At 43.9% G+C, this 20,999-nt stretch overlaps 1 protein-coding gene across 2 annotated transcripts in view; it reads left to right on the top strand.

Annotated features, from left to right (window-relative positions):
• Window positions 1–18,629: 18,629 nt before the first annotated feature.
• The window catches only part of SLC66A3 (solute carrier family 66 member 3), a 32,225-nt gene continuing 29,855 nt past the window's right edge, over window positions 18,630–20,999 (top strand). For both annotated transcript variants that reach the window (XM_077812518.1, XM_077812519.1), the window contains exon 1: window positions 18,630–18,904. In XM_077812518.1, coding sequence (XP_077668644.1) covers window positions 18,765–18,904 — 140 coding nt within the window. In that variant the 5' untranslated portion in view covers window positions 18,630–18,764. The remainder of the gene's footprint in view (window positions 18,905–20,999) is intronic.

Here is a 20,999-nt window from a genome sequence, read left to right as displayed (position 1 = left end):
GAAGAAATGACACTGATGGGGATAAATGAGATTTGAATATTCAATGCCAAATTGTATTGTAAATATTTCAGTGTTCTTATGGTATATAGTTATGTTCTTCAGTTTTATAAGCTTTGCTGTATTTCTTGCCTGATCCAAAACAAGAGATTAAACCTGTTAAGACAATTCATTTTTCATATTTCCTACAGTTAGAGAACATGTACCAGTAAGAATATTACTCTCATTCTTCAGCTTGATAAAGTGTTTTCCCTGGTGCATTTTGGAGCACTTTAACATTAGTGCTAACTGAACGCACTTGGTAGATTCGAATGCTCCAAAAATTGCATATTTTGTGTGTTCTCATTTCAAGCCCTGCTCATAAAAAGTAAAGAAAACATCAACGTGAAATCTACAGTATTTATACAGCAAGACACCAAATTTATTTGTCATACCTTTATCACTTTGATAAAGTCAGGAATATAATTCTCAAACGGGTTTTGCTGATTTTTTTAAAATACTAAAAAGATTTAGTTTGTGAGGTTTATCTCCCATGTAGTTCAAAATATAGTGAAACCGATGATGACTGTAAATCCAATCATATAGCTTAAAATGCCTACATTTAAATTCCACATTTTCTGCCTTTTATACATATTATAAAATAAAACTTCATTGTTTAGAAGTCATTTCAGTAGGTCAATAAGGGCACCAGTCCTGCATGAACAATAAAAAAGTAGTAAGATTCCTGCAACAAGACACACAAAAGTTACACATGAACAATCAGATGCCGATCTATAATAGAACTGGGCTGGGCTTTATATATAGATAGCTATTCTGGTTTGCCTCCCACTTATCTACAGTAATGTATAAACAGCATAAAGATCTGAATCAACAATCACCCTCAGTCAGGCACACTAACTCAAATATTCATGCCAAGACCAATACATTTTTTTAAATTAGTGGTAATTTGCCATAACCTCTTAAGAGGTGGGCGGGTCCAAACTTCCTGGTTCCACCCAGATCCAAGCCAGTACAACCTTCCTAAGATATTTTAAGTAATCTAAGGGTTTCTAACATAAAAGCTCTATTGGCTTTTTAAAGAGACGTGAACAGTAGCTCTTCCTCTCATGAAATGTCCATGGATCAGCTGGCTGAATTCCTTGAATCCTGGCTCCCTGGCAAGGATCTCACAAGCTCTGCATCTGCAACTGTGGAGTCGTATAGGTCTGTAAATCACAGCTCTCTCTTTCCCAGAGAGGACAAATGCCAGGCACACTTCATCTGACTTATACCTTAACTCTCAAAATCTCTCAGGAAAGTAATAAGCATCCACAAAACCACCCACAGAAGTTGTGTGTGAATGTTATGTAAAAATTGGGGCCAGATCCTTGCCTCAATACAGCCCCTTTGTGCTACTCTAGTGATGCAAAATGGTCGCAAAGTTAGCTTAATCAGCTTCCAGGATAATGCTTGTGTGCGGGGGAATCTCCCAGGTGGCATAAATGGATCGATACATAACATTAAAATGTAGTGTGTGAACAGAGAAGAAAAGATTAAACCAACTATCATGGGAGACAGCTTGATTCAGCAGATGAGGTACAGAATCAGGACACCTGGGCTCTCTTCCTGGGTTTGCCACTGAATTGCTATGCAGTCTTGGGCCAGTTACTTAAACTCTCCCTGCCTCTGATTTCCCATCTGTCCACTCCCTGATTAGCTGCCTTTGTAATACAACTACTTTGTAAGGTCTATGAATTTAAAGGTGCTATATAAGTAATATAGGTAATAATTATTGATGCAAATGAGAAACAAAGACAATCCAACCCAACAATTTATTGTACAAACACCAGTGACTGTCACAATGTTTATTAATAGCTATAAGATGTTTTTTTTCTTCGAATCCACACAAATTGAAAATGTTGACAAGAATCCCTGTGAAGCAAAATTTCACAGCGCCTTAGCGCTGGCTGTATTCTACCAATTAGAGACAAGCCAGCCACAGAACCACAGACTCAAACACCCTTAGCTTGGATTCAAACCCAACTTCTGTAGCAGGCCTTTGCTATTCAGTTCTGTGAGGGAGTTCTCCGAGTGAAGGAGGAGCGATTATGTGATCCTCTGGGAAAGGCTGTTTGTAGTGTGTATGTTTGTGGTGTGCTTGCTGCCTGACTGAAATACACCATGTGGTCTGTTCGTTTGGGAGACCGTGGGCTGAGCCTAGTGGCCTGCTAGGCAAGGCTGAGAGCTTCTTAATGAGGCTTTGAGCCCTAAGCCCTTTAACACTCATCAACCCTTAACCAGGGGGCGGGGCTACTCAGGAAGACCAGGGCTTTAAAAAGCCCACTCCTAAGTGATCAGAGGAGCTAGCAAATGGGAGTAGGTAACAGAGGAGTTCTGCAAGGGAGTTTGGAGAGGGAGAGGGAGAGGGAGAGGGAGTGTGAGGGGAGGGGAGGGGAGGGGAGGGCTAGATACACTTTATATTTTTAAACTTAAAGCCAAAACCACCCCCTGATAAAAACAAAAACAACAAAGGAACAAGCTGCAGGAGTAAAAAGAGAATGCAGGCAGAATTCCAGCAACAGAGTGGGGGCTATCCAGTTTATTGCACCCAATGCAGCATGTATGATTACCTGCCCTATGGGCAGGTGGTATAAGTGTGCATTCAGTGCAAGGAGCTCCTGGCCCTCAGAGACCAGGTACAGGCTTTGGAGCCCAGAGTGGCTGAACTGGAGGAGCTAAAGAAGACAGAAAAGTACATAGATAAGACTTTCCGGGACACAGTAAAATGAACCCAACCCTGGTTCAACAGGCTCTGTTCTGTTGAGGAGGATGAACGTCTCAGGGAAGGAGAACATCCAACTAAAGCAGGTGGAAACAATCCCATAGTTGGGACCTTCCTTCCAGATGTCATGGTATCCTCTCGCACTGAGGATACCTCCCCAGGGGAGGGAACTCCAGTTATTAGGAAGAGACAGGTATTAGTAATGGGCGATTCGATTGTTAGAAACACAGATAGCTGGGTTTGCGATGACGAGGAGAACCGCATGGTAACTTGCCTGCCTAGTGCAAAGGTTGCGGATCTCTCAAGACATCTAGATAGACTTATGTGTAGTGCTGGAGAGCAGCCAGTAGTCATGGTACATGTCGGTAGGAAAGGATTAGAGAGAGGTCCTGGAAGCCAAATTTACGCTGCTAGGTAAGAGATTGAAGTCCAGGACCTCCATATTAGCATTCTCTGAAATGCTTCCAGTTCCATGCGCAGGGCCACTTAGACAGGCAGACCTGCAGGGTCTCACTGCATAGATGAGAAGATGGTGTAGAGAGGAGGAGTTTACTTTATTAGGAACTGGGGAAAACTTTTGAGAAAGGAGGAGCCTATACAGGAAGGATGGGCTCCACCAAAACCAAAATGGAAACAGATTGCTGGCACTTAAAATTAAAAAGCTCGCTGGGCAGTTTTTAAACTAAGGACTGGGGGAAAGCCAACAGGTGTGGAGGAGCACATGGTTCAGACAGAGACATCCCTTAGGGGAGGATCTATTAATTGAGATCCTCTATGTCCTAGTAAGGAGGAGAGGATGGAAGATAATAAAATAGGGGTAGGATCTGATGGGAAACAGTCAAATGAAAAAGAGTCTCATTCAATTACATCATGTAATTGCAGACAACTAAAAAGTGAAAAGTTTTTAAAGTGCTTATATACAAATGCTAGAAGTCTAAATAATAAGATGGGTGAACTAGAGTGCCTTGTATTAAATGAGGATATTGACATAATAGGCATCACAGAAACTTGGTGGAATGAGGATAATCAGTGGGACACAGTAATACCAGGGTACAAAATATATCGGAAGGACAGAACAGATCATGCTGGTGGGGGAATGGCACTATATGTAAAAGAAGGAGTAGAATCAAATGAAGTAAAAATCTTAAATGAACCAAACTGTACCACAGAATCTCTATGGATAGTAATTCCATGCTCTAATAATAAGAATATGGCAGTAGGGATAGATTACTGACCACCTGACCAGGATGGTAATAGTGACTGTGAAATGTTAAGGGAGATTAGAGGGGCCATAAAAATAAAAAACTCAATAATAATGGGGGATTTCAACTATCCCCATATTGACTGGGTACATATCACATCAGGACGGGATGCAGAGATAAAGTTTCTTGACACCTTAAATGACTGCTTCTTGGAGCAGCTAGTCCTGGAACCGACAAGAGGAGAAGCAATTCTTGATTTAGTCCTAAGCAATGTTCCCTCTAATTTTTGACAGGCCGTGTGCACAAAAAATTTCTTCTGTGCAAATTTTTGTGCTTCTGTGCAAATTTTTGTGTGCGCGGTGTTTCGCCGTGTGTGTGGGGTTTAGGATCTGTGTTCATGCACACATGCTCACAGCTTAGAGGGAACAGTGGTCCTAGGTGGAGCACAGGATCTGGTCCAAAGAGGTGAATATAGCTGAACCGCTTGGTAATAGTGACCATAATATAATTAAATTTAACATCTCTGTGGCGGGGAAAACACCACAGCAGCTCAACTTTCTAGTATTTAATTTCAGAAAGGGGAACTATTCAAAAATGAGGAAGTTAGTTAAGCTGAAATTAAAAGGTACAGCACAAAAAGTGAAATCCCTGCAAGCTGCATGGAAACTTTTTAAAGACACCATAATAGAGGCTCAACTTAAATATATACCCAAATTAAAAAACATAGTAAGAGAACCAAAAAAGTGCCACCCTGGCTAACCAACAAAGTAAAAGAAGCAGTAAGAGACAAAAAGGCATCCTTTAAAAAGTGGAAGTTAAATCCTAGTGAGGAAAGTGGAAAGGTGCATAAATTCTGGCAAATGAAGTGTAAAAATATAATTAGGAAGGCCAAAAAAGAATTTGAAGAACAGCTAGCCAAAGACTCAAAAAGGAATAGCAAAAAAAAAAAAATTTAAGTACATCAGAAGCAGGAAGCCTCCTAAACAACCAGTGGGGCCACTGGACGATTGAGACGCTAACGGAGCACTCAAGGACGACAAGGCCATTGTGGAGAAACTAAATTAATTCTTTGCATTGGTCTTCATGGCTGAGGATATCAGAGAGATTCAGAAATCTGAGCCGTTCTTTTTATGTGACAAATCTGAGGAACTGTCCCAGATTGAGGTGTCAATAGAGGAGGTTTTGGAACAAACTGATAAACTAAGCAGTAATAAGTCACCAGGACCAGATGCTATTCACCCAAGAGTTCTAAAGGAACTCAAATGTAAAATTGCAGAACTGTAGTTTGTAACCTATCATTTAAATCTGCTTCTGTACCAGATGCCTAGAGGATAGCTAATGTGACCCAATTTTTAAAAAGGGCTCCAGAGGTGATCCCGGCAATTACAGGCTGGGACACCTAACTTCAGTACCAGGCAAATTGGTTGAAATGATAGTAATGAACAGAATTATTACGATGCATAGTTGAACACAATTTGTTGGGGAAGAGTCAACATGGTTTTTGTAAAGGGAAATCATGCCTCACTGATCTACTATAATTCGTGGGGGCGGGAGAGGGAGAGTCAACAAGCATGTGCACAAGGGAGATCCAGTGGATATAGTGTACTTAGATTTTCAGAAAGCCTTTGACAAGGTCCCTCACCAAAGGCTCTTAAGCAAAGTAAGCTGTCATGGGATAAGAGGGAAGGTCCTCTCATGGATTGGTAACTGGCTGAAAGATAGGAAACAAAGGGTAGGAATAACCTGTCAGTTTTCAGAATGGAGGGAGGTAAATAGTGGTGTCCCCCAGGGGTCTGTACTGGGACCAGTGCTATTCAACATATTAATAAATGATCTAGAAAAAGGGGTAAACAGTGAGGTGGCAAAATTTGCAGATGATACAAAACTACTCAAGATAGGTAAGTACCAATCAGACTGTGAAGAGCTACAAAAGGATCTCACAAAACTTGGTGACTGGGCAACAAAATGGCGGATGAAATTCAATGTTGATAAATGCAAAGTAATGCACATTGGAAAACATAATCCCAATTATACATATAAAATGATGGGGTCTAAATTAGCTGTTACCCTTCAAGAAAGAGATCTTGGAATCATTGTGGATAGTTCTCTGAAAACATCCACTCAATGTGCAGCAGCAGTCAAAAAAGCAAACAGAGTATTGGGAATCATTAAGAAAGGGATAGATAATAAGACAGAAAAATATCGTATTGCCTCTATGTAAATCCATGATATGCCCACATCTTGAACACTATGTGCAGATGTGGTCGCCTCATTTCAAGAAAGATATATTGGAATTGGAAAAGATTCAGAAAAGGGCAACAAAAATTATTAGGGGTATGGAACGGCCGCCATATGAGGAAAGATTAATAAAACAGGGACTTTTCAGCTTGGAAAAGAGATAACTAAAGGGGGAATATGATAGAGGTCTATAAAATCATGGCTGGTGTGGAGAAAGTAAATAAGGAAGTGTTATTTACGCCTTTTCATAACACAAGAACTAGGGGTCTCCAAATGAAATTAATAGGCAGCAGGTTTAAAACAAACAAAAGGAAGTATTTTTTCACACAACGCACAGTCAATCTGTGGAACTCCTTGCCAGAGGATGTTGTGAAGGCCAAGTCTATAACAGGGTTCAAAAAAGAACTAGATAAATTCATGGAGGATAGGTCCATCAATGGCTATTAGCCAGGATGGGCAGGGATGGTGCCCCTAGCCTCTGTTTGCCAGAAGCTGTGAATGAGCGACAGGGGATGGATCACTTGATGATTACCTGTTCTGTTCATTCCCTCTGGGGCACCTGGCACTGGCCACTGTCGGAAGACAGGATGCTGGGCTAGATGGAACTTTGGTCTGACCCAAAATGGCCGTTCTTATGAATGGCCAATGAACTTTCTACATAAAAGGGACAGTGTCCTAATTTAATATAAAAACCCATTTAAAGAGATTCAGTGCACACTACTCACCTTGTGTGTCTTATCTCTATTTTTTTAATCCTGTGATTTTTTCTATGTTAGGATCTTAATAACCTACTTCTTAGCTAGCTTAGCTAACCATATTATTTTAAATAACATGCCAATCCCCAGAGTGGCTTACAGACGCCACTACAACTGCTCGGCTGTTACTGAATAAGCTATTTCACAAAGCAAATACTGAGTCAACAAGTTGTATTTTTGCTTACAGTACTTCCATTCAAAATTTTGTGAAGCTTCTATTCAGCCTAACATTTAGCAGGCCTTTTGTAAGCACAGCAATATTCTCGTTCTGCTTCTAAAAGCTATAGGGCACATAGTACACGTAAAACCACTCAACTGGCATGCAGCCATCACATTTCTTTTACATTTCCCTCAAACGCTCTTTCGCAATATCATCGGCATATGGAACAAATAGGAATCTGCAGGACAAGCCACCAAATGCAAAGGATGCCAAGTAAAAAAGCATTTGGCTGAATTGCAAACAAGCTGAGAAGACTATTAAAAAAGTGGAGAACTAAAATGAATCATGTGCCCAAGTCTCCTAGTTTTCCAGGAATGTCCTAGTTTTAGGTCTTCTGACTTTCCAGTAGGGAGAGCAAAAAAGAGTATGTTTTGTTTTGTTTTGCAGTTTTTGCTAAACCCTAGCTGGCTTGAGATAATAGTTATTTGCCCACCGTGCCTACCCACTTCCCCTGCCTCCTCTGGCTCTGCTGTCACACAGCTGCCCTCTGAGTGACTGCAGTGCAGCTTCTGCCCTCTGCCAAGGGTTGTCAGCAGGCAGGGAGTGAAGAGCAGATGCGCTGTCAGATAAGCATCTCCTCACCCCGTTTCCAGGGCCAACTTAAGGCCAACACTTCAAAAGGTATGTGTTTAGGGCCCCAGAGCTCATCTCATCCTGTTATGTTGAGAGGGGCTTGGATCACAAACCTCTGTGAGATTGGGCCAGTGGGAACACACACGTCAATTAACAAGTTAATCAGAAGCCCTCCACAAATAAGACAAAAGGGAGTTGTGACGCCACCCAGGAGCTTGGACTGAGTGGTTGGAGAGGTTGTGTTGAGTATTGTTCTCTGTTTATGTGTTTGAGGGAAGGCAAAAGATTAGAAAAAAGAAAAGGAGTACTTGTGGCACCTTAGAGACTAACCAATTTATTTGAGCATAAGCTTTCATGAGCTACAGCTCACTTCATCGGATGCTTTGAATGTTGTTTTGATTTTAGCCAAACTGTTCTGGTTAAATTGTCTCAACTAGTCTGAATCACCAACTTTTCTTTAAAAAGAAAAGGAGTACTTGTGGCACCTTAGAGACTAACCAATTTATTTGAGCATGAGCTTTCGTGAGCTACAGCTCACTTCATTGGATGCATACCGTGGAAACTGCAGAAGACATTATATACACACAAAGACAGAACACACAACAGAGAACAGACAAGAACAGAGAGAGAGAGAGGCAGAAAGCAAGAAAGCCAAGCAGCAGCCTGTGAGTACTCTGTCACCTTGGTAAAAGACAGAGAGAGAGAGAGAGAGAGAGAGAGATTTGGGGCCTGGCTTCTGGTGCTAGTTAAAAAGAGGCTTGAGGCTGTTAGCAAAGAAACTGCTCCTTTTGTTCTTGTTTTTTCCTGCTTTTGGAGAAGCAGGACTTTGTACATTCCTTGTAAATAAACAAGATTGCATCAATTTCCACTTCCAACTGGCACATTGCCAGGGCCCTGAAATTTGACTAGCTGCTTGGGTTGAAAAGGGGGAACAATACCACCAGTAGGAGATCATCATTCACATGCTTGGAGGCAGTATTGCCATACCCAAGCACTTAAAAGGGCAGACTCCCCAAAAGCATGAGATTATTATTTAAAAAAAAATTTTTTTTAAAAGCCAAGTTTTGTATTTGCTTCTAGCTTTCGAGACATAGCATGCTTGTCTTCAAACTTTTCTCCACAACCATGAGCGGTAGAATGTTACTCTTGTTTTAAAATGAAAGTCTCACATACTGACACAGCTCTACATGCTTCAAGACCCACCAAATATTGTGAGAGTTACCAGCACTGCAGCAGGGAGCAGACTGTCACCACAAAGCCATCTGCTCCACAAGACAGGCAGAGACAGCAGCTGCAACTTCACCCACAGCTGCTAGAGTAGAGAAGGAAGAAAGAAACTGCCCAGACCAAATACCTCCATGTTGCCCTGCCATATAACACTACAAGCCCCGTCCCAATTAGCCCAATTTGCTAGAGCAAATTGGCCAAACAATCACAGCCAGGCAGAGCTGGGGTAAGGGGCCTCTTACCTATTGTGCCTTTGCTCTTCAGGGAGCTGGTGTGTGTGTGGAGGGAACTGATAGGGCCTCCTCTGCTCAGCTGCTACACAGTGCTTTATTTGTAATGAAACAGGTGCCAGGGCTGATGCAATTTTTTTTTTTTTACTTTCATAACTGATGTGGCAAGCCCAGAGGCATGAACTGCCAAGCCAAGGGGTGCTGGGGCTCAGCCCTGGCAAGCCCTAGCACAAATTAAAAACTGCAGCTACAGATTGTCTTTTGGGTAGCAGATGCATGGGCTGGGGCCACCTGACCACCACAGCTGCTCCCGATGGACCATTTGCTTGGACAGCAGGAAAGCAGGGAGCTTCCAGCTGCTACTGTTGCTCCTGCTCCAGCAGGCAGGCAGGCTGGGATTTCTTCCATTCTGGCGCACTAGAGCCAGGGCAACTGCTAGTATTGCTCTGTGGCAAGCTGAGGTGGAGGGTTTGACTTGTGCTGTTCCTGCTCTTTGGGACAAACCCTAGCCCGTGGTGCAGAGGGCTCTGTGTGTGGGAGAAGGATCTCCTGGCACCCCAGCGGATAGTTCTGATCACCTGACACCACCGCAGCAGAGCGCTCTCTGAGGTGGGCTTGGTGGGGCATCACTCACAGACTCCTGTGAGGAATGGCAGAGTCTCAGGCTTCCCTTCTCCCAGGCTAGAGACTAGCCAACCTGAAGAAAGGAAAGGGGGCTGAGGAGGAAAGAAACCCCACCAACCTAAAGACCACCAGTGCATGACACCTGCCTGCCACCCCAGCAATAGACGGGTCCTGAGTGGGAGTTTCCAACACATCACACCCCCCATCTCCAGGCAGAGGATACCATGTTTGAAAGAGGTGCTTCTTTCTCTGTTATCCCAGCAAACTCCCCTGCTGGGATGACAGGAACCACCCCCCCGAGTCCTCAGTTCTCACTGAACTCAGTGAGAGCTGGGGAGCGAATGCCTTCCAAGGCACACTCATCACTGCACAGGATAGGGGTCTGCAGTGGAGATTCATTACACTACTGATTAATCTGTACCAAGTTTGCAACAGGAGATTGGTGCAGCTGAAGCTCATTCACCCTCCTCTCTGACAGGCTTCAGGTGGCAATTCTAGGCCAGTCCTACTCCCCACTGAAGTCGGTGGCAAAACTCCCATTTGACTTCCATGGAAGTATGATCAAGCCCTTGAACCTTAAAACGTTATGCCTCAGGACAAGTGGAGCTGCTTACATGAAAATGGTGCACTCAAAGGCAGAGCCTGGATCAGAAACTATTGACACATCACAGCAAAAGTCCTGGGAAAAGTCCTCTCTATTGCAACCTAAAGACCCAGTCTCATGAGAAGCAACTACTTGCTCTCTGGTACCTGTATGGCTTCTATTTAAACACGGGGGAGCCAGATACAAGCATTCAATGGCAGAACGTGGCTTTGAATTTATAGTTTGAACAAGGTAAATAACTATATATTTTGCATAGATTTCAGGCCAATTTTCTTTATTTTCACCCACCTGCAAAATTAAAGGCTGTTTTTAAAATTGGAGCCCTCTCTGTTACCATGCTAGCTTAAGAGAACAAAGTGAAATAAAAAGCAGGTTTGAGTTCCTGGTGAAAAAAAATTGTGACTCAGAGCCTCATTCTGGTTTAGGACACACTAAAGATAATTCTAGGCCATTATCAGAAAAATGAATGGTTTGCTATTGAAAGCTTATTTTCTTTTTTCTATTTATTTTTAAGATAGCAATCAGCATTGAAGAATGCTCTTTGCATTCTTATTTCAAGTGAAGTAGTGTTTAACCATGGGCCATCTGCTACCAAACAGGCAATCTGCCCACTGAAGATCAGAAAAATGTAAAGACTTGAAGCATAAATTGCAATGTAAAGGGGTATTCTCCTTTTCTGCAAAGTATTGATTGGGAGACTCCTATATTTGGTATAAAGTAGAACAATTTGGCCAGAACGGCAGGCAGTCCAGAGTCAACGACATGAACAAGAAGTCATTGTTATATTAGAATTTGAATTAAAAATGTTTTGTCCTACAGTAGAGCAGTCCGCTTTTGTGATGCGTGTTCTTCTTCTAAGCTGTGCTGCGAGCTTAGATAAAAGTGACCTGTAAACAGATGCAAAGCAATGTCATTATATAAACAGGACAAGGCAAGGCAGTAAATCATTTTACCTGTTTGATTTCCTGTCCTGGAAGACAAGGTATATTTAAAAAAAATCTGCAGAACTGACACATTAATTTGTTTTACAGGTAAATGGATACAAGCACTCATATAATAGATTCAAATAAAAATATGCTGGTGAAGGTGTATATATAATTTAATGAGTTCAAGTCAAGTCCTTGATCGCTTTAAATTTGGTAGACTTCACAGCAGCATTGGATAATACAGTCACGGTATTCTTTGACATGATATTTTTGAGACCATAAGCTGCATTTTTAGGGTGAAGCAGATGATACCTTAAATGTCTTCCTGCCATCCTCAGAATATCTAAAATGTCACAGACATCTATGGCACTATGGGCCTGGTTTTCAAAAGTGCTGAGTGGACATCGGATGAAGTGAGCTGTAGCTCACGAAAGCTTATGCTCAAATAAATTGGTTAGTCTCTAAGGTGCCACAAGTACTCCTTTTCTTTTTGTGAATACAGACTAACACAGCTGCTACTCTGAAACCTGTGTAATTACAGTACGTGCACATCCTTTGGAGGGTCCCTCTAGCTGTGACAAGTTGAGAGAGACATGAGGGCTTAAAAAAAGCTGCACTTTTTAACACTGTGGTAACTAACACAAACGAGCGATCCTGAGGCAAAAACATAGTGAAGAGCAGGCACTGCAGTTTTACAAGATAAACTCACTGAGGGCAGCCCTATATCCCTCCTTGGGGTTGACCCTGGCAAGCTTACCTCATGGTAAAATTTAAGTGCCCTGAGGTAAAAAACAAAACAAAACAAAAAAACCCCAAACACAAAACCCACAGCTTTTTTAGCAGTGAAACCAAACCTTGAACAGTAACAGCTCAATAACTCTAGGAGCGGAGGTTTAACTTTTTGAATTTCCTTTCTACTTGTTCCAAAGTGATACCGTCAAGTTTGACATTAGTGATATCTTCACTGCAAAAGGTTTGTTTTTACATCAAGCTAGCTACTTTAATGTAAAATCCCAGTGAAGCAAGGCTATGTACTCGTCACCTACGGGTAGCTAGTTAAAATCAATCTTGTAGCTCATACACACACGCTCCTGGGGTTTACCCCATAACTACAACAGTGCCTTGCCTCCGCTGCTGGATTTTACAGTGAGACAGATTGATATCTGGTGAATTACTTATAATAAAGTTTTAAACCAATTTTAGGTGCTACAACTGCCAATGTTAAACGTTTATTGTTCCCTATCCAGGCTTCCCCAGGATCATCCCTTTTTTTAAGCAGCTGTCCCCGGAAATATAGAAGGGTGCTCAGTCCACAATGCCAGCTGTCCAGTTTTCTAGGCTCAAGATCATCCAGGATGGCCTGATTTTTTTGTACCTTAGAGATGGCAACCCTATCCTGAGCGCAGAGACCTCGTGACAGGCATGTTGCATACATTGAACCCATGACAGATCTTGGAGATAGGATATGCTATAGGGCTAGGCAAACTGACCCCAGGCAAACAGAGCCAGCATGGGCTGTTACCTCCTGCTGCCCTGGGTTTGCCTTCTTTATTCTCCTAAGAACAATCCAAATCTCTCCCAGCACAGCTTCAGGGGCTCCAAGGTGCTGAGTTGTAGCCCCAAGGCTGACCTTGCCCTGTTTGTGCACTCAGGGCTTGCTGCGCTCACTGCCCACAGCTTCTAAACAGGAGTTTGGTGCCAGCTACTTTTTCGCTGTTGGAACAGTTAGACACTGGAAGGAGGAGTCTAGGCCCCAGACACACGGAAGCACAAACTATTCTCCATCCAGTGCATTACCTACCCCCATCCGCGCTGGGGCTGAGGGCCAGGGCACCCAGTACAACATCTCTCCTCACCCCCAGCCCGTGCTGGGGCTTCAAGCCAGGGCTCTCCATCCTCCTTCCAGCCCAATTCATGCTGAGGCTGGGACTAGGGTGAGGCAGGTATCTGGTTTTTGACCAGAACACCGGGACACAGGGTGGATAAAAATCCATGATTTAAAAAATAATAAAAAAAAATAGGATTTTTTTTAAATTTAAATTGGATTTTTTTTTATAAAATGCTTTTTGAGGAAAAAAACCTATTAAAAGATAGTTTTAATTAAGATACATTATAGCTCAAAGATATCTCATCATGGAATAGGGATTAAAAATTCTAATTCTATAGTATGAGACAATATATTCATGTAATGTTTAAGGAAAGTTTTGTAAATGAGTTCCAATAGTTCATGGATTAGGGACCCAATTTTATGGGATTCCACAGGCTTCTGTATAGATTATTTAAGTTAATCTTTCTATCTACCCAATGGGACTCAGTGCTAACTCTAAAAGATACCATCAGAGATGCTTAGTTTTGCAGTTCTCAAACTGTGCATTTGTGTCTCCAGAGCTAACATACTTGTTAACAGCAAAAATGTTTTTAAATAAATACATAAATAATATATAGCGGTGAGAAATAACAGACCTCAGCCCTATTGTCCCTCTGCAAATTTGTGTACATAGAGTCAATCCCTTACCACTCTCTAAAAGTGCAAAGTTTCAAAAAGTTCAATGAATAGAAGATTGTTGGGGGCAGAATAAACCTGGACAAGGAGAAAAAGCCTGGAGATGAATGTGAGAAGGGAGGGACAAGAAGTAGAAACAAAAGTGAAACTGTTTTTGAGCAGCATATTCCAGAAGTCTTGAGGTCTTTCTGAGTGTAGCCTTCATTGATTTGAGGTCTACCATACCATGCTCATTTGATGCACCTTCTAGCCAAAGACTTCAGTGTTCCAGAAATAAAGGCTAATGCTGTTGAACTTGCAAAATACTTCCGTAACAACCACTTTGCAGCAGCTGCTCTGAAAAATGTGAGAGGACCCAAGCTAACTCTCCCACAAGACGTGCGATGGAACTCAGGAATGGACTGTTTTGAGCACTAGATCAAGAACTGGCCTAATCTGATGACACCTTGTGAACAAAATTGTGAAAAAACAGATGGCACCATCACAACCAAAGTTCTCACCACTGGGGCTTAAGAGAAATGTTGAACACATGCTGAGTACCCTGAAGCCTATTTCTATAACCTTGAACAAAATGCAGGGAAATAGCTGTTTTATTGCTGACGCTGTTGAAATTTAGAAGGAACTGAGTGAGATCTTAAAAAGAGAAATGTGCAATGATAGAGTTAAATGATAAACATTAAAAAATGAATGGGACAAGCACTTTCTCAATACTCAGTACCGGGGTCAAACCTTAACTGCTGAAGAAGAGGAGTTGGCTATGACATGGACATCCGGCAATCATCCCTCCATAATGCCAACTATAATAAACTTCAGAGCTAAGGGTGAACCATTCAAGAAATAGATGTTTGCTGATGATGTTTTAAAGAAAGTCACACCAGTGAATTGGTGGAAGTCACTTAATCACTTGGATTCAGAGATCGTTGAAGTGATAATTTCACTTTTAACAGCAGTAGCTTCCCCTGCCAGTATAGAAAGAATATTTTCTTCCTTTGGACTAATTCATTCCAAATTGAGAAATCGTTCGGGACCTGAAAAAGCAGGAAAGCTTGTTTTTTCTTTTCCAGATTATGAACAAACAGGAAAATGAAGGTGAAGATGACTGAGTTAGCTGCAGAAGCCAATATTTTAAGTTTCTCATGTTGACCTGGCTGACATAGTCGATTTAATTTTTGTTGTTTTTTTAAAAATATTTCATTTAACTATTTTAGCTAAAAACAATTTTAACAAAAACAAACCTGATTTAAAAAAAGTTTGAATGTTTAACTAAATTCAAAAATTCATACTTGTTTTGTTAAAATATTATATGTTTGCTGTTGAAGAAAAAAATCCAGAATACATAACATTATTGTCTTAGTTAAATAAAACAATTTAAATGTCTGTCTGGTGATGTTCTCCTAATACAGCATGGCAAGAAAATCCTCCAAATATTAATGATTAACCTATTGAATTGGAGCTAGTTCACCTCCCAATGACTTCATAAATATCTGCTTCAATTACCTTTGGTAAATGAAATAACCAAACAACCATTCATTTTCTGATATAGCTGTAAAACTAATCTGAGAAGTTTTTTTTTTTAAAAAAATCACTTAAAAATGTATAGTGTGTACCTTTGTTGCCGGCACAGAGTGCTCGAGGCAAGCAACAGCTGGGTTTGTTGCCCGGTGCGCGTCATGCCAATGACCACAACGGGGTGGAGAAGCAGAGAGATTTATTTGGAGCTTTAAATGGGGCGCAAGGAGACTGAGCTGTTTTAAATTCTGCAGCAGATTTTAGTATATATTTTATATTTTTGTTAATTTTATTATATAAGCTTATGCAATTAATTATTTGTTGCCCTGTATAATATTGTAGCCAATTAGCTACAGCAGCCAGTTGTGTTTTTTTTTTTTAAGTAGCATTGCTTGAGCCTTACCTTATTTGGTTTTATTTGTTATTGGTTTTTGTTAAATATTTTTGCTTTATTTATTTGTTTTTTAGGCTGAAGCTGACTTTGGTTGGCGAGCCGTGTGCAAACCTGTTTGTTTGTGTGCTAGCTTTTTTAGTGTTATGCAGGATTATAGACGGTTTAAGGAGCAAAGGGGCTTTGGTTTATTTGGGCTTAGAGCAGGGCTTTTTTGGTATTTGTGGTTTTTTATTTTTTTGAGTTATTTAGTGTAGTGTTTAGTGTTTTTAATAATTTTTTGGGGAATATTTAATAAGTTTGTAGCTGAATTTTTTTATATTTTTTGAATAATAAGTGATTTAGCGCTGAGGAGTTAGAATTTTTAACAAGAGGATATAATGGGGTTTTTGTGGAGCGGGAGGCACATATTTTGTATATGACTGCTTTACAACAGGCAAGCAAGAGGAGAATTATAATACACAACACGACACCTGTGAACAGGAGACGAACAATGCTTTTTTTTAGGTTGGGCAGCCATTTTTAGAGTGAGTTAAAGATAGTGGGCTTTTTCTGGGGGGCTTTTTATTGGTTAAGGGCCTGTTTGGCTGACAGGAAGTACTTGTTAATATTTTGTGAATTTTTTGGGACATACATATAGCATTTATTTTTAATTAGGGCATACACCTTGCTTTGTGTAGCCAAAAGGTAAATATCTGCTTCAATTACCTTTGGTAAATGAAATAACCAGTCAACCATTCATTTTCTGATATAGCTGTAAAACTAATCTGAAAAGTATATTTTTTTAAAAAAATCACTTAAAATGTATAGTGTGTACCTTCTACAAATGAAACCTACACCTATCTCTGAGTTGTGAAGAATATGTATTAAGGGTATAACAACCAACAAGAATGCACTTTTATGTAGAAATCCATGATTAAATCAAATCTTCCTGACTAGTGATTTAAATCAATCATGATTTAAATCAAATCCACCCTGGGACTAATATGTAATGCTTAGGTAATCAAAAAAGGCAAGCATTTTCTACCACATTTCTTATGAACAAGTATAGATCTGTTACAAAATTTCAAGAATCCCATCTTTTCTCTGTATAATTTTAGGTATCCTTCCCAACATCCTTTTTTGACCTAGACACTTGTTTAGCTGAATGTTACTTACAGCTAGTATTCCTGTAATCCTATAATCTTGGCACAATGAGACCGGCTAAGAATCTGATGGGAGAAAATGGAGATTTAACTAATATAGTTTCATCCAAATAAGAAAATCAGCATGTTTGTGAGTCCTTGCTGTAGAAAATTTTTGCTATTGATTTCCAAGCTCTTTACAATCATTAATCAATGCTCAGCACAATCTCATCATTTTACAGATGTGGAGATTAAGATTTTTAAAGATATTTGCGTGCCTAAAGATGCAAACAGGCATCTAGTGGGATTTTCATGGGAGTTATGCACTTATGCACTTAAATGAAATCCACCCACCCAGTCGAAAAGGGATCCTGGCGGCTCTGGTCAGCACAGGGACTGTCTGGTTTGCGGCACGCAGAGTGGGGCTGGCAGGCTCCCTGCTGGCCTCCGCTCTGCGGGGCTCCCAAAAAGTAGCGGCCAATGGGAGCTGCGAGGGAGGCGCCTGCGGATGGGGCAGCGTGCAGAGCTGCCTGGGCGCACCTCCACGTACAAGCAGGAGGGAGAACAAGTAGCTGCTTCTGGAGCTGATGGAGGTAAGCGCTGCCTGGAGCCTGCACCCCTAACCCCCTCCCGTCCTCCGAACCCCTCAATTCCAGCCTGGAGTACCCTCCTGCACCCCAATCCCTCATCCCCGAGCCCACACCCCCAGCTGGAGTTCTCACTGCCCCCAACCCCCTGCCCCAGCCCTGATTCCCCTCCCACCCTCTAAACCCCTCAGTCCCGGCCCGGAACACCCCACTGCACTCGAAACCCCTGCCAAACTCATCCCCCTGCCCCAGCCCCTAACCCCCGGCCCCAGCCCAGAGCCCACACCCCCAGCCGGAGTTCTCACTCCCCCCACCCCAACCCCCTGCCCAGCCCTGATCCCCCTCCAAACCCCTCAGTCCCAGCCCAGAGACTGGACCCCCATCCCAGCCGGAGTCCTCATCCCCCTGCCCCAGCCCACACCCCCAGCCGGAGTTCTCACCCCCCCCCCCCCATTGCCCCAACCCCCTGCACCAGCCCTGATCCCCCTCCCACGCTCCAAACCCCTCAGTCCTAGCCCAGAGTGCCCTCCTGCACGCCAAACCCCTCATCCCCACCCCAGAGCCTGGATCCCCGCCCCAGCCGGAGCCCTCATCCCCCCTGTCCCAGCCCAGCAGCGAAAGTGAGTGAGGCTGGGTCGGGGAGAAGGAGCGACAAAGGGAGGGGCATGGAGTGAGCGGGGCGGGGCTAGGGTGTTCCTTTTGTGCCAGGAAAGTTGGCAACCCTAGCTGGGAGGGGAGCCCTTAGGGCTCTCCAGTGCAACATCCCCCCCCAGTCCGTGCCCGGGCTGAGAGCCGGGATTCCCCAATGCCAGCCCCCTGAGGCTGTGCCGGGGCCCCTAAGGGCCACACCCGCTCCCGCCCCCCCCGCCGAGGCTGTGCCGGGGCCCCCCAGGGCCACACCCGCTCCCGCCCCCCCCGCCGAGGCTGTGCCGGGGCCCCCAAGGGCCACACCCGCTCCCGCCCCCCCCCCGCCGAGGCTGGGCCGGGGCCCCCCAGGGCCGCTCCCGCCCCCCCAGGCTGGGCCGGGGCCCCCCAGGGCCACACCCGCTCCCGCCCCCCCCGCCGAGGCTGGGCCGGGGCCCCCCAGGGCCACACCCGCTCCCGCCCCCCCCACCGAGGCTGGGCCGGGGCCCCCCAGGGCCACACCCCGCCCAGCAATGCCGGGGGCCCCGCTGCTCCCCGCTCCCGTTCCGGATTTGCAGCGTGGCTCCCCGCCCCAGCTGGGCTCGGGCTGGCCCCGTGGCGCCTGCCAGCGGAAGGGAAGGGAGGCGCCCCCGGCCAGAGCGCGGCGCCATGGAGGCGCTGCTGGCCGCGGCCCACTGGAGCACGCTGCTCGTGTGCACGGTGATCAAGCTGCCGCAGGTGGTGGCCGTGCTGGCGGCCCGCTCCGCGCGCGGCGTCAGCCTGGAGAGCCTGGTGCTGGAGCTGAGCGGGTAAGAGACCGGGGCAGGGGGGCCGTGGCCAGGCCTTGCCTTTGCTCCCGGCCTGGGGCCGAGGGACTTCTTGGCACGGGGAGCTCGCCCCGCTTTGCCCGCTCTCCGTGGGCCCGGCCGGCTTCACACGCGAGCCCAGGGCTGAGGACGAGTTGTTCCCCCGGCTGAAGTTTGCTGAGGGCGGGTCCTGACTGTGAGTGGAAGGAGGGACGCGCGCCCCGCTCCTGAATCCTTATGGAAAAGGCGGCGTCTCCCTGTAGCCCACCGAGAACTTGCAAAGCTCCCGCCAGCTTCAACATGCAGCAACTTCCCAGCCCCCCGGGCAGCCAGCCGGGGATTCCCCGCGCTGCATCTTCACCACCACCAGTATCAGCGCAGCGGGGAGACGTTGGCTTCCAGGCCTGGGCTTTAGTCCAGCAGAACAGGCTGGTACCTCATGTACTTTCAGCAAATGTTTTATCAGTTTCTGTCAAGGTTCCTCCCCCACTCTGAACTCTAGGGTACAGATGTGGGGACCTGAAAGACCCCTTAAGCTTATTCTTACCAGCTTAGGTTAAAAACTTCACCAGGATATAAACTTTTTGTGTTGACCTTAAACAGTACGCTGCCACCACCAAGCGATTTAAACAAAGAACAGGGAAAGAGCCCACTTGGAGATGTCTTCCCCCAAAACCTCGCCCCAAGGCCTACACCCCCTTTCCTGGGGAAGGCTTGATAACAATCCTCACCAAGTTGTATAGGTGAACACAGACCCAAACCCTGGATCTTCAGAACAATGAAAAATCAATCAGGTTCTTACAAGAAGAATTTTAATTAAAGAAAAGGTAAAAGAATCACCTCTGTAAAATCAGAATAGAAAATAATTTATAGGGTATTTAGATTCAAAAACACAGAGGATCCCCTTCTGTGCAAAACTTTAAAGTTACAGAAAACAGGAATAAATATCCCTCTTAACACCGGGAATAGTCACATAAAACAAAAGATAAACTAATCCGCCTTTCCCGGTTTACCTATGCTGGTTGCAATATTGGAGACTTGGATTAGGATGGGTTGGAGAAGATGGATTTCTGTCTGGCTCTTTCAGTCCCAAGAGAGAACAAACACATAAACAAAGAGCACAAACAAAAGCCTTCCCCCCCCCCCCAACAAGATTTGAAAGTATCTTGTTCCCTTATTGGTCCTTTGGGTCAGGTGCCAGCCAGGTTAGCTAAGCTTCTTAACCCTTTACAGGTAACAGGATGTTGCTCTGGCCAGGAGGGATTTTATAACACTGTATACAGAAAGGTGGTTACCCTTCCCTTTATATTTATGACAGTTTCCATTCCCCAGAAAGCATGTTTTAAGTGAAATGGGATAATCCTTTACCTTGGTTTCATTCTTAAAGCAGGCCCCAGCCCAGGGGGCTGGCTACGCTAAGCTTGCCTGACTTCAATTGGAAATGGAATGCTGTTTTAAATTAAAAATCCTTACAATTACCCTCTTATGAAATACCCTTTTGCTCTAACAAAGAGATTCTGTAGATGTGTGCTTAAAAGTAAACCCATTTTGGCCCAGGCTCATATGACTTACCTTAAACGTTAGTCAACAGTTAGTGCTCAGGGGCAGTAGTTTTGAACTCCTGGTAATGCCACAATTCCCCAGGGAATGATAACCAATCAAGGCTTATTTTAAAAAGCCTTGACTTGAAAACCTATTTATTTATGGAGTTAGTCTGTGTAACTTGACCTTCCTACTGTTGTCAGCTTCATCCACTACCCACCACCCACTCAATTATCTTTCTTGGCAGCTGGTGCATCCTGTCTTAATTTAGACTGTAAATTCTTTGGAGCAGAAACTGTCTTCTTGATTTGTGTTTACACAGCACAATGAGGCCCCCAATCCTGACTGGCACCTCTAGGTGCTACTGTCATACAAATAAGAAGCAGAGAATTGTATGCTCCATTTTTGCAATAAGTTTGCTCAACTTTGTAAAGTGCACGCAACTGCTCTGGTGCTATTCTCATCACAAGCACTTGCAAGAAGTAATAATGAGTCCTAAGCTGACAGACTCAGTCAGACAGGTGGTGGTGCTCTTTATTGGCAATGCTTTATATAG

The sequence above is a fragment of the Eretmochelys imbricata genome, chromosome 3 (assembly GCF_965152235.1).
Source record: "Eretmochelys imbricata isolate rEreImb1 chromosome 3, rEreImb1.hap1, whole genome shotgun sequence".
Lineage (NCBI taxonomy): Eukaryota > Metazoa > Chordata > Testudines > Cheloniidae > Eretmochelys > Eretmochelys imbricata.
This window is presented reverse-complemented; position numbering and strand designations above follow the sequence as displayed.